The sequence below is a fragment of the Populus alba genome, chromosome 16, assembly GCF_005239225.2.
Source record: "Populus alba chromosome 16, ASM523922v2, whole genome shotgun sequence".
NCBI classification, from domain to species: Eukaryota; Viridiplantae; Streptophyta; class Magnoliopsida; order Malpighiales; family Salicaceae; genus Populus; species Populus alba.
The window spans coordinates 6,248,316-6,267,214 of NC_133299.1; the positions used below are offsets into that span (position 1 = coordinate 6,248,316).

The 18,899-nt window shown below is 32.2% G+C and overlaps 2 protein-coding genes across 2 annotated transcripts; both read right to left on the reverse strand.

The window, feature by feature from the left end:
* Positions 1 to 176: 176 nt before the first annotated feature.
* LOC118049616 (protein YABBY 1) lies at positions 177 to 3,996 on the reverse strand. Its single transcript, XM_035059661.2, has 6 exons — positions 3,778 to 3,996; positions 1,817 to 1,945; positions 1,506 to 1,626; positions 1,073 to 1,124; positions 913 to 988; positions 177 to 584 (listed from the first exon to the last, which is right to left on the reverse strand). The coding sequence occupies exons 1-6, from the start codon at positions 3,844 to 3,846 to the stop codon at positions 522 to 524; spliced, it is 510 nt and encodes a 169-aa protein (XP_034915552.1). The 5' UTR covers positions 3,847 to 3,996; the 3' UTR covers positions 177 to 521.
* A 5,010-nt stretch (positions 3,997 to 9,006) lies between these two features.
* LOC140954733 (ubiquitin carboxyl-terminal hydrolase 8-like) lies at positions 9,007 to 10,857 on the reverse strand. Its single transcript, XM_073405414.1, has 5 exons — positions 10,678 to 10,857; positions 10,351 to 10,464; positions 10,009 to 10,253; positions 9,611 to 9,760; positions 9,007 to 9,502 (listed from the first exon to the last, which is right to left on the reverse strand). The coding sequence occupies exons 1-5, from the start codon at positions 10,855 to 10,857 to the stop codon at positions 9,007 to 9,009; spliced, it is 1,185 nt and encodes a 394-aa protein (XP_073261515.1).
* Positions 10,858 to 18,899: the final 8,042 nt, after the last annotated feature.

Below are 18,899 nucleotides of genomic sequence, written 5' to 3' on the forward strand. Positions count from 1 at the left end.
TACCACTCGGTTGCCTCTAACAGCTCAGGTAGGAGTCATGATCAGGGCCTGAACTCTGAGGTTGACCCACCAGCAAACGTACGATGCAGGCAATAATAGTCAATCCACACGTTTCCTATCATTGGTCGAGCTCCAAGTTGCAATTGCTCAGAGAAGGCCTTCAACAAGACAAGACATACAAGCACGACTATGTATATTAATTATTCGTTATAACTGCTAGCATTCTTCTGCGTATACTTGAATATTATACGTCTTATTCTTTCCCCTAACACAGTCTTGCAACTAGTTTTATTCAAAATGGTCCTTGCAAAAGTCACTGATTATTACAATAAGCAATGAAGGTAAAGCTTTGGAGTCTTGCGCCAGACCGAAGCTGAGAATCCTTTGAAATCAACAAGCTATTATCAAAATAATCACAGTACCATGCATGATTACTTTAGTTTATAAGCAAACTTCTTGGCAATGATATGGCCAAAATGTTTTTATTAGGCTCCTTGCTGGCCGGACGTACGAGCAGCACCTTATGCATCCATGCCGGTGTCGTTGAGTGTGAGACCAGACTGGGTGTGAGGGAGATGAGCCCACTGAAATGAAACAAGAAGAATTGATATAGAGGAGATAAATTAAATGTTATTCAATGGTTAACTTCTTGTTAATTCCAAAGATAATTCGGAAATCTTTGCATGATGAACCCTAAACATGGAAGATCTTCTTAAACTCAAACAGTTATTGAAACCCACACACACATATAAGTATATTCCTCTACATATATATCCACTAAAACAAACATGGCTAGCTAGATTTTCTTTGGGTTAATTATCCCAGCGTTCAAGAATTCATGGGTGAAGACTGGAAGATCAACCCTAGAAATTTAAAGAAAAAAAGAAGATCATTAATATTGTTGCAACTTACGTTCTTGGCTGCATTGCTGAAAGCTTCTCTGTGGCTAATCTCAGGATTTTTTTCCTTTATCCTTCTAATCTCTTCTCTAAACAGACAAAGGTTCAAGGATTAGTAAAAACACATAATTAAAGTGGTAATCAAAGTGGGAAGCTAAGCTACGAATACTCACTTAATAAATCGGTTGTATGCTGAAGGAGTCCGTTGTTTCTTCCCCGTTGCAGCTTTAATTCATTTCAATTAAACACTACAATATTAAGCATTTATACAAACTAAAATTTTAAGATTCTATAATACTCTCTCAACATGTAAACTAATTAATGATATGTGTTTATACAACTTTTTTATATTTACGTTGTTTTGTAGCGTTTTATTACTATTTAAGGACAGACGAATCAGAGATAATAAATATATATTTTTTATTTTAAAAATAAAAAAATTCATTCCAAAATTGTCATAGATTTATTTTGTTTTTGTTTCTGTCTCTTAAACAGCTAATTAACAATATAAAAACGACTCCATGTATATATATCACCCTCTGGTTAACAGGGACAGCTAGGGCTAGGGATTCCACACACCCACAAACAAAGGGAGAGATATAGTACCATGCACTGCTACTGTTCTGCCGGGCTGTTCATTCTGCGAAGGTTCCAATGCAGAAACCCTATTGCCCGTGGAAGAAGACTGGGAACCCTCGCTTAGATCTTGATAAAGCAAGTTTTGTTTCTGCAAAATTCGTAAATCAATAAATGTCAAGAGATATATATTATGTTCAATACAATTATAATATACCCCTGTTCTTCCTTTCCTTTTTTTTTACTGTACAATTATAATATTGTATATAAACAGCTGGCCTAAATTAAGCAGCTTTTCCCCTTCAAATTCAGCAATAATCTTCTCAATTATATAATCTCACATGAGAATTTTGAGGATGTGAAGTCTGTAGCAAAGATCCAGTATTCAAAGACAGCATATTAGCACAACGTCCACACCTAACAGTCACAGTATTCAGCAATATAGAATTGGCACTGCATGGAATATTAACCTGCAAAAGGATTATCCCAAAAAAAAAAACCCTTAAATTTTAAAATTATATAGACATCTTGTAAATGGAACTGAATAGTTTCTTAAAAACAGAAACTACTAAATGAGCTTTCAAATTTATATGCATATATATAGTAAAATCTCTCTTTTCTATGGGAGCACTGAGAATAAATCTATAAAACTAAAAGTGCATAAAATTGATCTCAAAGGAAGAAGAAGAAGAAGATAAGAATTTGATGAAGATGACCAAATTTTCTAATTTCATATCCTTTTGTCTTGGACAACCGGGAGAAGGAGGTTTACTTGATAATGTAAACTAAACTTAGTACTACTGATGTTTCACAATTAGTATGACAATTCCAATATTTCAGTGCGTCTGACACTGTACGCATTCAGTGAAACTTTAAAATTGGAGAGAGAGAGAGAGAGGAAAATGACATGACATGAACAGAAAACACCAAGCAGCAATCAGGGCTCTGAAACATGGTTATGAATAAAGAGAGAAATGGATCTATGAGCATATCAGTCTGCTTTTGTTGCAGTCAGTCATGAAATCTACACCGCTGATTAATTTCCTTAAAGTGAAACATAATATATATATGTGCAGTGAATGCAAGTTTTTTCTTGATACAACTTATCTGTTTATACGAAGCTTATTTGTATATTTATGAAGAAACGAACTTGTGCATCCAAGGATTATTTTATGTTGAGAAAATAAAGTTTTCAACAGTGGATGACAAAAAAATAAAAATAAATAAAAACATTAAAAAAACAAAATCTCCGCCACCAAATTAAAGTCTAAATTTCGAAGGCACACTGCACAGCAAAAGCTGTTGGTCTCTGTGCCTCCTGGGCCTTCCAGGAGTAGATACAAGTTTTTTTTTTTTTTTTTTTTACTTCTCTAAAGCAGTTTTGCTTGTTGTAGGGATAAATCAGCAGATCTTTTAGTGGGAAAAAAAGTTGAATTACACAAGGGATATAACTTTGATCTTCATAAAAATACACACACACACACACACACACACTTTCAAATCTTACCCTTGTTATCAAATACTAATAAAAACAAACAGTAATGATGACATGATGAATTGGTGGAGAGCAGCAGTATTCCTTGGACAAGAAAGGGCTCTTGCAAGAAACCCTAGGTTCCTGACACATCCGGCCATAGACATGGCTTTTACCTTCCAGTATACTGAGGGTGAATGTTTCGGTAAAATTAAGTATATATATAGGTGCTATAAACAAATATAAAATAGATCATAAGAAATAAATATGATGATAATATTTGTATAAAACAGAAAAGAAATATGCTCAATGACCATGGATCTTTCCATAGAAAAGAACAAAAGGAAAGACCATGGATCGAGCAAATTAGCTTAAGATAAATAAAAAAAAGTTCCATCTGTTTCTGATGGATCGAGAATTCTTCAGTAATTTTACATACGAAAGAAACATGGACTGTCTAGTTATATAATGAACAAGATCCTTAAAACAAAACAAGTTAAGAAGATGGGTTTTCTTTATGGATGTAATATATTTCTTTTTCTGTGCAGAATCAAAGAAATGGACCCAGTATGTTTGAACCAAAACCCTAGCATACAAAATGTATCAACAAAATTAAAGCACTCCTTGAAAAAACATTTTGAGCGATTCTCTTGAAGAAATTAACTTGAAAGATGACTCAAATACATGAAGTTGAACTTTTAAAGATCAACAAGAATCTGAGAATTGATGAAAAGATCGGTGAACCAAGCTAGCTAGCTAGCTAGATAGATTCTTGATCAGTGAAGCACGCAGAGGGAGAGTACTGAGAGATTAGAGAGGCACATATACCACTAAAATGGTGTTGCAGAAGTTGCAGTGAACATAGCAAACACGTTCAGAAGCAATGTCTAGAGACATTCTAGGACAGAACTGCAAATGATGATCACCAGATAGGAGAGAATCTTGCTATGAAAAAGTAAAATGACAGCTTGAGGAGTTAATATAGAGAGATATTGGAAAGTGAAGCAGGACTAGTTTATAAAGAAAACAAGCCACTCTTTTAGATACCTGGAGATATTTACTTTCTTTCTTTTGTTTTTTGCTGTGCGATTGGTAGTGAGGTGATGCCTGCTATTATACGTCATTCTTAGCATTAAAGCTCTCTAACAAAGTCACTTCAATTATTTGCGATGGGGGGCAGAAGTACTGCCAAGATTTGGAGTTCTTAAAAAATTAAAAATAAAATAAAAGTACAAAAATACTTAGCAAAATAGTAAAATTAATTGTGTTCTTCCCAACAACTCAATTTATAAGTTGTGTTCTTCCCAACAACCCTAGCTAAACATTAAATTCAGATTTTAAACACTAGTTCATGTGCTGCATGTATATTCATGGATCGGTAGACAAGGAAAAGCTTACGAAGAAACTCATATACGTCAACACATGTAGTCTAACAAATATAGTCATAATTAATGTATATCCAACCTTTAAATTGGGTTCAAATTTAATTAAGAGGTTCTAAAAATTCAGTTTTATAAGGAGGTCATTGTTGTAACCATCTGAGGCTTGTAAAACCTTCCAATTAGACCTAGGAGATATAAATTTTTTATAAAAATATATTTTCATAGTTAATTTTGAATTTCATTTCCAGAAATTTGAAATATGCTAACATAATATAATTGAGACGTGACTATTTATCCATCATTTATTCAACTTAAACTTAATAAATCTAAATTAATATCTTTTAATTATTACCAATTCCACACACAAAAATCATTTTTCTCTAAATTTTCAACTTAAATATAAAATTGATAAAAAATAATTGATACCCATTAAATTAACTATCATTTATTCAATTCAGACTTATTTTACCAAAATTAATAAATTTTAATTATTATGAATTCCATAAAAAATCAATTTTCCTTGATTTTACAACTTAATTATAAAATTGACAAAAACTTATTGATACTCATTAAATTACCCATCATTTATTCAATTCAAATTTACTAAACCTTAATTAATACATTTTAATCATTACCGATTAAAACAAAATCAATTTTCTCTACATTTTCAACTTAACTATAAAATTGACAAAAATATTTAACACTCATTAAATTACTTATCATTTCTTCAATTCAAACACATTTAAATTACAAAATCACACTTAATTTCATCAAGTAAAAAAATTAAATTCATTCCCCCCAAATCTCAAACAAACTCTAAAACACAAATCATACATTAATACAATAAAATTATCATTATAAAACAAGTAAAAAACTTAAATGTACAAGCAAACCACAACTACTACAAACAAACTTCAATAAACTAACTTAAAACATAAGTAGATTACAACAAAAATAGATGGGTTTGCTTACTTGGTGGAGTGAAGCTTGATAAAAAATGAAACCAAAGTAGGGAAGCTAACACTACTAGATAAATATTGGTCGATGCCAATAGGTTGGGTGGTTGAATTTGAGGGGGGGGGTTGCTAGAATTGATAAAATAGAAGAGAGGGTTGTTGTGATTTTGATTGAATAAAGAAGAAGAAATGGGGAGAGTAGAGGGACTTTTAGGTTTTAATTTATTTTAAAATCATCGATGAAATTTTCATCGGTGATCATGTTGACAATTTAACATGTCAACAATATTAATGGAATTGCTGATGAATTTTTTTTATCCCATCATTGTTTCCATTAAAAATTACTTTTGGAAATTTTCCATCACAATTTTCATTAGTAAACAACAACAAAATATTATTTGTCAATGTTTTTATTTCTTTTTTCCAATTTTCTAGTAGTATTTTATTACCTTTTCTACTTAGCTTTGGATTCTTTTAGTTATGTTAGTTTTTACCTCTATATAAATATTTGGTGTGTTGTATTTTTCATCAAATTATTGAATTGCATACTTTTAAAAAAATATCAGAGTTTTCTTGATATGGTCAAGCTAACAGAAACAAAAGATTCTGAATAATCAGATAGGGATATGTCATAAAAAGATTTTATGGATAGCCTAGCAGATAATTTGTATGAACTAATGGGATATAGCTAAGTCTAAGAAGATATTCGGTCGTGCCAAACCAACAAAATAGCATTAAAATGCCATAGATCCGACCATTGGATTAGACTTAATTTTTTCAAGGATATTTTCAGGCCCAATTTTAAAGGATGTCCAACTTGTTGAGCATCGTAAGACCCCCAAATTAGACCCCGAAGATGTTATTTGTGCTAATTTTGTTATTTTTCTTGGATTGTTTGAATTTTAAATATTTTTTGGATTTTTTGTTTTCTTTCCTTTTGACTTTAAGATTCTAATTTTATTACCGTGTTAAGTTAGTTTTTTTTTTTTTTTTAACTTAAAGGATGGTAGAATCTTACATAGAGGCAAAACTTATTAGATTTTATTTTAAAAATAAAACTACAACTAAGGATTCTTTGTGCGATAAATTTATTTTGGACAATTCTTTGTCCTTGTATGATTGTTATTATCCTTATTTTGCTTTCATCTGCATTATTTCTCTATCTATTTATCTACAATTTAGGTCTGTAACCCTATTCCATGATATACTGTGTCAAAAACCCCGAATCCAAGCTTCAAACCTTAACTAAACCCCAAAGTCCAAACCAAAATCACAAGTAACTTTATGATTGTTGTTATCCTTATTATGCTTCATTCTATGATTTTTCGACGTTTTAAATACAAAGTTTTAGTTATTTGGAACACTGCAATCAATAAGTTGTGTTTTTCAAAGAACTTGACCTTTATTAAAAAAAATGGTTTTTTTTTTTAATAATCTATAGACGACACTATGTTAACAACGTAACTTTTTAAGTGTATTATTTCTCCAAATATGTTTTTTTTGTTTTTTTTTTCTATTTTGTCAAAAACAATTGCATGTCCTAATTGTAGAAAAACTCTCTGACTTGTAGCTTTATGATTTGATGTGGAAAAGGGAGCTTTGGGATCTGAAGATAGTTATGTTAAAAATAAATTGATAGTAGTTATCAAAGTTAACAGTCTAGATCTTGGATTATTCTAGTTGACAAATGAGCGTATCCATCATCACGTTAACAAGGTAGAGAACTCCAACTCTAAGAGCAAATAGCAAGAATTTGACTTTGAAAAATATTTTACATATATAATATTTTTAATGGGGATGGTGGTGGTGGAAGAGATTATGAGGTGGTCATGGTGATGATAATAGAAAAATTGATAGTGAAATGACAGTGATAAAGATGAAATTATTATGATGGTGATGAAAAAAGAGATGGTTGTGAAGAAAGTAGTGGTGAAATGATGTTGGTTACAGTGATAATAATATTAAAATAGTGATAAAATGACAATGATGTAGGAAAAGATGGTAATAATGATGATGAAATAGAAATAACCGTTAAAATAGTTCAATAATATTGTAAATGGATTATTGCTTGTAAAATAATTTACTAAATTTTACGAGTTCAAAATATTTTACAACAAATAAACCAAATTCAACTAAATTTAAAAAATTAATTATAAAATATTTTTTATTAACTAACTTTCCTATAAAATATTTTACAAGATGCAAAAACATTTTCCAATAAAATATTTCACTAAAAACAAACCACATTTCAAGTTAAGTAAATGAATACTTGCTTGACTTGGAATAGTTTGTCCCGCGCTAACGTAAAGTCATCAAATTCTGCTCACACTACCAGCGGACGAGAATGATGAAGAAAGAAAAACCCATCTTGTTGCATCGCCAAGAACACAGTTCGATCGCCTTCCAAAATTACAAGTCGATCTGCAAGGAGTGCGATCGGGCAGACATGACAGGCTATTATTGTCAAACAAATTTGCGATATCTGAAAAATCATAGCTCAAAACAGATGGTGAAAGAATCTGTAACTCTAACCAAGCAACATCAATTTCCCAGGTATTACCCTAAGTAATCACTGTATCTTTTATATACACATTCAAGGAAAGGGCACCTTAACTCTGACAAAAAAAATGGTTGGACATTTCTCAAAAATCCCGTATGGAGCATCTGTACACGGTAAAAAAAAAAAGTGTAAGATCAATTTGTAACAAGTTTGCTTTCACTGACGCCCCCTGAAAAATGTACAGCAAATCCTCCCCCGTACTTCCTGTGTGTTCCCTCCAATGCATAATTGCTTCCTGCTGCTACAGAGGAAGCTGTCTCTAAATGATAATGCAGGTCTTGACCCTGTCAAAAGACCGTTTTGATGCTTAAGTAACTCTACTGTAGAAAAGTACGTAAGTAGCAGATGTTTTGATATCATCGAACTTGTTCCATTTGCGATACCCAAGTTGCACAAGAACAACTTGAAGACAAGAAAATATATGAGGTGACCACAGAAATACAGAGATTTGTGTTTCAGATTCGGGAACATCCCACAAAATTGTGTTGCTGTCTTTTGCTTTAACTTCTGCATGAGCAAAACATAGCTAGATTCATCTCCCCCTCCTCTTCTTCCTTACAATTCATTTCTACTATAAGCACTAGCTTCCGTCCATCTCTAAACAAACAAAGAGAATTTGTTTGACTCGCATTCCCCTGCTGCAAAATTTATGACAGTGGAGAGGTAAATCTTCCCTTCCCAACCATGCTAGAGTCCAAAACAACTGAAAGGAAACAGGATAAGGAGTGTGTAACATCAGATTTCACATCAATATAAGAATTCGTGTTCCCCATTCTATTTCACAGCTTTTGACTCACTTGTTATTATAATATATCGAATGCATGGCATACAGAGCTCGACACCCTGAAGGGGACATGCAGTGGTCAATTTTTGTAATCAACGATTGCCCCACAAATGCAAATGCTGATTTCTAAACAGTGCATGCCACCTAAAGATGATTACTCTGCAAATCCATCCAGCAAGTTCCATGACACCTTGGAGAACTTCCAAATTCATTCTAAGTTGATGAGAAACACTATTATAAAAAAAAAAAAATCCTAGATTGATGAAGCCAGCCCAGATGAACAACATGCGTCAATAAAAACAAATATTTCCTAGCTCTGTCTAAATGTGTGCGCTTGCAGGTGTCCCTCTGTGGAATGGTTCTATCTGCAGTCTCTTAACCAAAGGCAATAAAAGAAAATGCATAGATAGAATGAACACCACTTACATCAATAAATGCATCGTAGTGACCACATCCCGTGCCTCCATGATGATTACTTGTTGCATAAAATACATAATGATTGGAAAACTGGCTGTCCTTCTGGGAAATGGAGGTTGACAGTTCAAAATCATCGATTGGGAAGTCCTCCAAGTTGAGAAGACATGTATCATACTTCTCAATCGTGTTTTCTGACCAAGTTGCATAGACCTTCAAGTCATCGTTAAATTTTGGGACAGGTAATGGATCATTCATCTCCATCTCTATTGATCTCAATCCATATTTCAAATAGAATCGAAAATCAGAACTGGAACACTGGTCATCCTCTATTCCAGTGTCCATGCCTTTACGGATTGTGGGGCTAATGACATTCTCCATTGTAGAATCTTCACTTGTTGTGATCCCCACATCATCATAGTCATTGCATGCATCTTCAGCAGGCATAAAAAGTGGACTGTGTAATTTCAGATACAAACTCAAAGGAAAATTGAATATCAACATTAGTAAAAAGAGCAGAAGAAAGCCAACCAAATGACCAGACCATGAGTATAAATAAGCTCACCTTTCCACCCTTTCGTGCATAAAGACAACTAAGAGTGAATTCTGGTTATCTTTTGGTAACCGGTAAGCAACAAGTTTGTCTTCGTCTCTGATCCAGGCTATCGAGTCAGATGGCTCAGTCATGGGATGAAATTTTTTTTTTCTTGTATATCTACAGCATCAGAAATTCAGAGTTCAAGAAATTTTCATAAACATAAATGCATATTAAAATTTTGACTAGTGCACGACTCTTATCTGATCCTGAACTCACCTATATATTTTTATTAAAACATGAACAAATGCCACAAATTCGATGTTCAAAATAAATTTGTTCTGATGAAATTAAGCACCAATGCCTTTGACAGGAGGAACTAACAACCCGTGCAATGAAAACCAGATAAAACGTCAATCACCATCAGCATTTCATCAATGTCTCTCAAAGAACACGCAATGCTCAAGGCCCCAATGAGATCCTTGAGCCTCCCACATTTAGGCACAGTTACAGTAATAGGGGATGGTAAATTCCTCCCATCAGTGCTCAAAACAGTCAAAGTCATAGTCCGCATTGTTGTTGAAGGTAGCGGCAGTGATAAGTACATAAATGGATCAAATGTGACAGACTTCTTGTTGCGAGCAGGGCAAACCAGTGTTGACTGATACTGACCCTATAATGACAGCAGAAATAACAAATACATTCAGTTGACAAAACCAGGAAAGATCCTCAAGCAGTAAACATCAAGGGAAAAAAATTCAACATAATGCAGATTGAGAAGCAAAATCTGCTAGTTTTCGCTTGAATATTGCAGGAGCCGCCGGGGTACTTCCTGGTGTCCATAACTTACTTGACAAATCCCTAAGTGCTAAAGCAAGCTCTCCCTAGACAAACAAAAATTTATTTACAAACGATTGTCTGCGCAAAGGAAGCAAAAGTTACTACAAGAAGATCAATTAATATAAAAGACCATTCATAAACCTTCGTTCCTAGTGGATTTTCCTGATTTATGTCTTTTCTATAGTTCCCAAGAAAACAATCAACTAGCTATGGGGAGTGTGCCAAGCATTGAATTGCACTGTTCATGAAACATGTACTCCCAAGATTCTGCCATCCCCATAAACCCAAGCAACCAACTCTCTTAAGACCACCCCCAGATCATAAGGAGCTCCTTGGTGTCGAACATGATTAGTGCACCACTTCATTTTAACAGAACCAGCACCAAAAGAAGTCCCCATCCCCACCATCTCATCAAACCTTTCATCTATAGCAGTCATAGAATCTTAAAATCCATAGGGTGGCAATTCAAGTGCAATCTGCATGCAACATAAGATAAAATAACTACACTAAACACTACAATATGCAAAATTATACATCAATACTTAAAAAGCACTCATGGATAACATTGCCTAAGAGCCTCAACAGTAGTAACAAAATGTAAGACAGACAAATAAACAAATCAGTCACCTCTTTGCCATGTTCTCCCAGGATATCATATGGCAGGTTGATCCTATTATCCATGGGAAATTGGATTGCCTGCCCTGAGAAGTCCCATATATGCAACTGTACAAGAGGTGAACTGAATCATGAAAGAATTCTTCCCAATATAAATCTTTATTTCTTACTGAGATAACAAAAGTTCATAAAAAACTAACCAGCTTAGATTTGGAATAAAAATATTGCAAGCTCTCCTGTAAGAGGAAATCAGGTTGTTCTGGAAATTTCAGTCTATTGTCAAATATGGAATCATAGAGAAGATTTATTAAAAGAAGGCTCTTGCATTTAGCTTCACTTCTGTGCTAGCTGTGAGAAACATAAGCACATTGTATTATAATTAAGTTAACTAGATTATCATGGTGGGCAGGACTTAAAGTATGTGATTGTGTATGTTGTAAGAAAAAAAATTGTATGACATTCGGGCACATAAAGCCTAACCAAACTGATCAATCTCAAGACTGGGCTTGACTTCATCTCAATACCGACGTTACCTGGCCCAAATGAGGTTCGATTTTTATGGCTATAACAGCCCGGTCTAACTTGTCATATATTATTCGTTTTGGACCTTATTGTCCATACAGTTTTGTTCTGATAACGTGAGCTTACACATGAACTTAATGCTCCAAAACACGTATGACAAATTAGCAATTAGTATTTTTAATAAGATCAATTATCAATATCTCACCCTTTAATGTGGAATATGAGAATGACACTCACCTCTTGCAAGCAATGCATTCAAGAAGTGGTTTGACTAAAACTGTTAAGCATTCAGTATTGAAGCAAATACACTTGGTTCGTAAGTCTTGTTCTGCACAACTATAAAGAAAGAAAGGAAGAAGAAGAAAAGGAAAAAGAAAATTGACATTGGAGCTGATCTCAACCTCCAAAGAATTTGTTTCCCTGGAAGCTGAAAGCCTTACTTAGATTAGACTCATGAGATCTCCATTTCAAAATCCTCATGAGATCAAAGGATCAGGTTTAAAATAATTTAGATTAGACTCAATGCTTGGGATCTATGAAAACACTAAAATACACATCATACTAAAATACACATCATTGTGGGTACATTGTGTTTTTACTAGTTGATGTGTTTTTTTGGCGAGCTAGTTAATTAATTATTTAGATGAATTTTCCGGACAAATTGGGAAGAGTGTGCTCTAAAAAAATTAAAATATATGATGCATTAAGGAAATATTTATAACATACATGAATAATATGTATAAAAATTAAAGTATATAAAAAATATTTACAAATAGCATGTTGAAAATAAATATAAACTAAATAATTTAAAATACAAAAATTAGACAAAAAAAAAAAAAAACAAAGCTTAGTCCATGAGTGTTCGCAATGGAGTTGTTATTATGTCGCATGTATGTGACATGGTGGCAATCGTCCTCCTAGACCGAGATCTTTATGGTGATTGATGGAAATAACAAAGAATTCTTATTTAATATCAGTAAAAAGAGATGAAGTCGTCACCTGGTATTTTAATCACTAGGACCCCTAACTAGTCTTAGAGTTTGGATTAGGGGAACGAATTGTGTATAAGAAAAATGTATCACCTATAGTACAACTTACCTAAAGTAAATTGCATTATTTATTTATCTGATATAAACTAAGATGTTGTATTTTCTAACTATTGATATATCTATTTTTTAAAAAAATCTTTCTTTGTAAGGAAGTCATTATCTTATCAAGTTAAAATCTAATTATTTTTATGTTAAAATAGATTTTTTGTGTTTTTATTTTAATATTAGAAATACATTTTATGTATACATTTGTAATCCTTGATATTCGAACAAACAAAATAATTTTTTTTGATATTTTTAATATATAAACCAAGTTCTCATAGATTTTATAAACTAGTTATTAAATTCAAAAACATCAACAAAAGTGTTTTTCTTGAATTTTGTATTTAAAATTGCTAAATCATGCCTTGTGTTTTCATTTTAATTATTATTGTTTATGCTAAATAATGCGTTGTGTTTTTAAATCATGCTAAATGCATGCTAGTTATGATGGAACCAGTGATGCTCATGGCGTGATTGAAGCTTACAGTGCAGAGGGGTGATGGTGGCTGTTGCACGGTTGCTGATCACGGTGGCCTTATTATTGGAGTTCACGGTGCCGTGTGAGGTCACTGGTGGCAACACTAACCAGTGTTCAGGGAACTTATTTATTAAAAGATGGAAATGTTAAGTTTTTTTTAAAAAAAATTGTTAAAACAACAATTTAAGGTTCAAAAACTTGCAAGGTTATTTGTTCCCGTCTAGCACTCCTCAACTTGGATGAAATTGCAGAGGGGACTGAAAGTCCCATAAAAAATAAATTTAACAAGGTTAAGATGTCGTCAACATCCTTTTACCTTCCCTCATTTTCCTTCCCCTCCTCCAATATTCACCTCCTCCAATCTCCATAGATAAATTTTTAGTGTAATAATATTGTTTAGAACATCCTTGCAAGTATGATTACAGATTTATTAGGGTCTTTCGGATCTACATGGGATGAACTCAGCAAAAATGTTGTTGGAACCCTAAATATACAAGTCAAGTTCTGTTGGTGGCCCTTAGTATTACTTCTGCTGGAGGACTGGTAGTCAAGTTTAATGGGAAAATGAGAGACCAGTTGTGCTGCGAGCAAACGTGACAGCTGATCGATATCTGAAACTGTGAGAGAAGAAATTTGCTGTTAATTCTTGCAAATAAAAGACATAAATCTGGCATTTTATGATGTTGCATCGATACCTTCTGCTCCATCTAGAATCGGTTGAGTTTCAAGCCCCCAGGGCCAAGCCAATGCAATAATCGACGGGAAGAATGTCGTCGGCGTTTCTATCCTGCTGTCTTGCTCTGCCATTTTATTTCCTTGGAAAATCTTAGACGGATGCCATCTTGTGATGTCAGTTCACTTGACTATTAGCAGAAACTCATAGCCAAGAACACTGTTCACTCTGGCAGTTTTTTCATTTTTGTCCTCCAATTTTTTTTTTTGGATGATTGCATTCTTTTGGGGCCAAAATGAAGCCCAATTACTTTAAATTTATTAACAGGGACACGATTGAATGAAGGAGTGAAAATAGGTGGATGTTTTGAAATTTGATCAAAAATACACTTTGGTCCTCATACTTTTCAATTTATAAACTTCTAGTCCCTCCATTTTTTTGAAAATTTAGTTTTGATTCAAAACTTTATTTTTCTTATTCTTTTAGTCCCTAATTTGAGAGAAGAGAGAGAAAGTGGCTGGATTTTGGTAGTATAGAGAGAAAGTATTGTTTGACACCGATTCTAACAAAAACAAATATTGATTTTGGTGTCAATGGGTTCTATTCAATTAGAGGAATTTATCATATGTGCTTCTTGCCCTTAGCTTTTCATGAGACAAAAGATCTAAGCTCAGAAACGTTTCTTGTTATGGTTAGTTTTTGGGTTGTTTGATGCATATACAAGTTTATCAAGGTGTTTATAGTATTTTATAGGTATTTAAAGTAAAATAATGGGTTGAAAATGTATTTCTCGGTAAAAAATAAAAAAACACAAGTTTTAATTTTTCAGCTACCATAATGATAAAAATTTGGTTCATCTGCCTCATTAAAAAAATAGATAGGCCTGGGCGCATGGGTTGCTCCACCCCTCCCCCATTTGGGCCCTTTTTTTTTTTTTAACTTTTTTTGTTAATTTTATTTTCAATCTGATCCTTGACAATTGGGTCTTTATTGATTTGTCTTACTTTATTTTTTTTAATTTTATCTTTTAATATTTTATTGATTTTTAATTAGATAATGTAATTTATTTTGATTTGATATTCACAGGTTTATTGCGATCTCAAATAGATACTCTGATATTCAATTTGTTCTCAATTTCATGATTTTTTTTCTTATCATATAACTACATGAAAAGTATAAAAAAATTATTGAGATTGAGTGACTCAGTCAAGGATGTGATTAATTTTGGTTGGTTAGAGACCAAACTTAATTCTTTATTTCAATTGCATAACTACTTCTTAATTCATTTAATTAAATAGATGCATAAATTTTTAAAGTTATAATTGAGATTTTTTTATGTCAAAAAAATATATGAAATGCTGTTATATTGATTTGTTTTATGTTGAAAAAAACAAATTATTCAACCCGGGAGGCGACAAAATCATCAAAAAGGTCGTACAATCCTATCGTGTGAGGCTATGGGTAGCTTGATTCCATTCATATTGAGCAGCTTGTTCCAAGATTTTGTTGTGACCTAAGAGTTAGCGTGCGTGTCATAAACAAATCTTTGATTGTTCCGGTGAAATGTTCTCATCAATCTGCTATTTATATCTAATTTATGTCTGTATATCAAGATTTCAGAGCCCAGCCAGGTTGTCCTGAATTGTCTCTATAATAATAATGCTCCTCGCTAGATTCCATTTGCCCTCGGAGGCAACGATAAACCATGGATTCATCTCCCTGTTTTTTGTTCTTTCCTTTCTGTGCTCCAGTTTTCACTTTTGGACGGTTGTTCATAGCTTCAGTTTACAGCTTGAACATTAACATCTCAGAAAGACGTTCATGCTCCCACAGATTATCGTAGCAATCGCCGTGTCTGGTCACCGGCAGAAGCCTGGCGGATATCGAGTCGAGTCCCTCGTGTCTGGTCACCGGCAGAAGCCTGGCGGCGGATATTGAGTCGAGTCCCTCGTTAGTGAGTCGAAGAGGGGGGAAAACGAGTCGTGTCTTTGTTACCCCAAGAACACGCACAGGCTACCAGCTAAGAACGCTGTAATGGAGTCATAAGACTGTGCTGTGACAATACTAGGGCAAATCTGTGGTTTTGGTTTGGCCTGTTGAGCAGTAAAACTAAACCCACTGGTTTTAGTTTTTTTCTGATGAAACAAATGGTGCCCATTGGCTGACATCTAATGTAGCAACTGAAGAAAAGTTTCGTTCAATGTGTAGGCACATGGCCACTTTATTTATTTTTTTAATACTTTTTATATTAAAATATTAATATAACAGCCTTGCAAAAAAAAAAAATCAAATAATAAACAAAAAAAGAAGAAGAAAATAATGTGGCTAGAAAAAAAACCACAACTTGTGGATTTATCTCTCAACATTTTTTATCTTCTTGTTATTTTTTTCTTATCAATTTCTTTACATTGTCTTTCAGGTAGGTTGATCTTTTCTTTCTTGATTTATTTATATTTATTGGATTTATGTCATACTTATTTCTTGAAATTTCAGAATTGTTATGATTCTTGAATTTTTATTGTCAATTTCTTTTTCAATTCTCTGAATAATAAATTTGGGATATTTCACTTTTTTTTTCTCTTTTAAAAAAATTTGAAATTTTCATATCTAAATTTTAATGGGTAGCTAACAAAAATAAAAAATTTAGAGCTTATATTTTTTTAACTCAGAAATTAAGTAGTCTGTCAAACAAAAACTATATAGATGACTTGTTATTTTTTAAACACAAACACAGAGTGCTTCAATATGTTCTATTAGTAATTCTAAGATTATTTAATTACTTGTTATTTTATTATTAATTAATTAGGAACTGAAAAAGTAATTGTTAAATTTACAAACAGAATTTAATAACTTGGATTGAAATTTTTTTTTTTAATTAATCTCCACTTTTTGCTTATTATTGCTATCAATTATTTATAAAAGAACGCTGCTAATTTGAAAATATAACATCAAAAATATAATTAATGATCTAAAAAATATTAGTTACATATCTTAGTTTACACTGCTACTAATGTTTTTTTATATAAAAAAAATATTATTAAATAGAAAATGCTGAAATGGTGTAAAAATATTGGAATAAAATATTAATTATCATAATTTTTTTTATATAAATCCTTAATGTAATATATTTTACCAAATTAGATGAAAACAATTTTATGCTTAGCATATATTTAATATATAATTTTAATTTAAGATTTACCTTATTATTATCAAATAAAACAAATTATATTTATTTATAATTTATCTTTTTATTTAAAAAATTCTAGCTCGCACACTGGAAGGCACAATTCCATGGGATTCCTCCGTAATATCCCCCACCCGAGGATGAAAATTAAAGCGGAACATGTGGCCCTCACTTCCATCCTCCCACCAGCTAATGGCCTGTAATCATGGCTTCCATGCTAAAGTTAAAATAATAATAAATAAATAAAAACCTCCCTTCAATTTTTTTTTTTTTTTATTGGCTTTTAACTCTTCCATTAATTTGATTTAACATGCCCGCAAGAAAATTGGGGAAATCCCCAACCCCTTCGATAAACAATTACCTAAATATAATTCGATAATTAAACAAGATTAATCATTTGGATTAAAATGCTTTCATATTATGTGTATTATGAACAAGATTAAGAACATAATTCATGTATTACGTGTCATACCCAAGCCACTAGACTCAAATCGACTGTACACGTGGAGTGAGTGCTTAATCTAATTTTTTATTCATATATTTGAGTGTTAATGGATATAATTAAAAACCATGATAGCAACCTCACTTGATAATCTAATCTCGAAGTACTAACATTTTACCATTTTAATATTTATTTTTTGTTTAAGCAGATATGTCTATAATCACACCTATTACATGTGCTAAAAACTAATATATTGAGATCGATCTAAGTATAAATTTAACTTTTCATATAAAAGATATATTTTTTCAATTAATATAAAATATTAAAAAAGAGTAACAATTTTTTTCACCTTTCCTCCACACATGAGAATGTGTTTAATTTATTTTAAAAATTGGTATATTCTTAGCTAAAAAAGGAATGACTCGTAACTCCCATTTAGGTGTGCGACTATGAAGTTTGTTAAAATTTAATTTTTTTTAATATTTTTAAAATTATCTAAATGTGTTTATATTGAAAATAAAATTTTAAAAAATAATTTTAAAAAAATAACTAATATTTCCAAACAGATGGAAGCTCCGGGGAGGTAATGTCCTGGATTCTCGATAATTTGATACAAAATACAAATTCTCAGCCATCTAAAACTCCTTGGTGGAAGGGGATTTGAGTCCGAACAACATTCACCAAGAAATTTTTTAAAATCTTGATTTGATTTAACAAATTAATTTGAATTTTGTTTGGAATTGTGGTTGTGGTAACTTTTCAGAATATTTTTTATTTAAAAATACATTAAAATAATATTTTTTTTATTTATAAAAATTATTTTTAAAAATAATTTGAAAACATCAAAAAAAATATTAATTTGAAAAAAAAAAATTAATATTTTTTTAAAATATTTTTAAAACATAAAAACAAACAGGATCATCTTAACCTAATCTAATAATTTTTTAATCCATCAAGAATTTTTTTATAAAAAGACATAACATCATTGTCTCAATAAAAAAATCCGAAATAACCCCGTGATGCAGCTCGTGATAGAGTCAATTTCAGACCAGACACGACAACCATATTCCGAGAGCTTTGGTTGAGTTGAAAGCTAGCAAGCGAGGTCGCACGTGCGTGGTTTTCCACTATTCCAGCCCGTCTGTTTTTTTGTTTTTTATTTTTATTTTTTGGGCCCTCCATCCACTATTTGTTTGTCGTTGTCGGGTCCCCTTCCAGCTGTGGTCTGCATCGCTTTCTTTTGTTTTGTGGCTGCCCCTCCACTTTGTCCCATTCCATGTGTCCTACCCTCCATTCTTCGGTGGTGTTACCTCCAATGTCCTTGATTCTTTTAGAAAGCGACGTGGTTTTGGTATTCATGCCAGCAAACCTATTCTTTCACGATAATAAGAAAAGATGGCATTTAATTCAAGTAACGGAATAAAAATATTGTTTATATTTGGGATACTTAAATGGTCGCAGCAGCTGTTTTTAA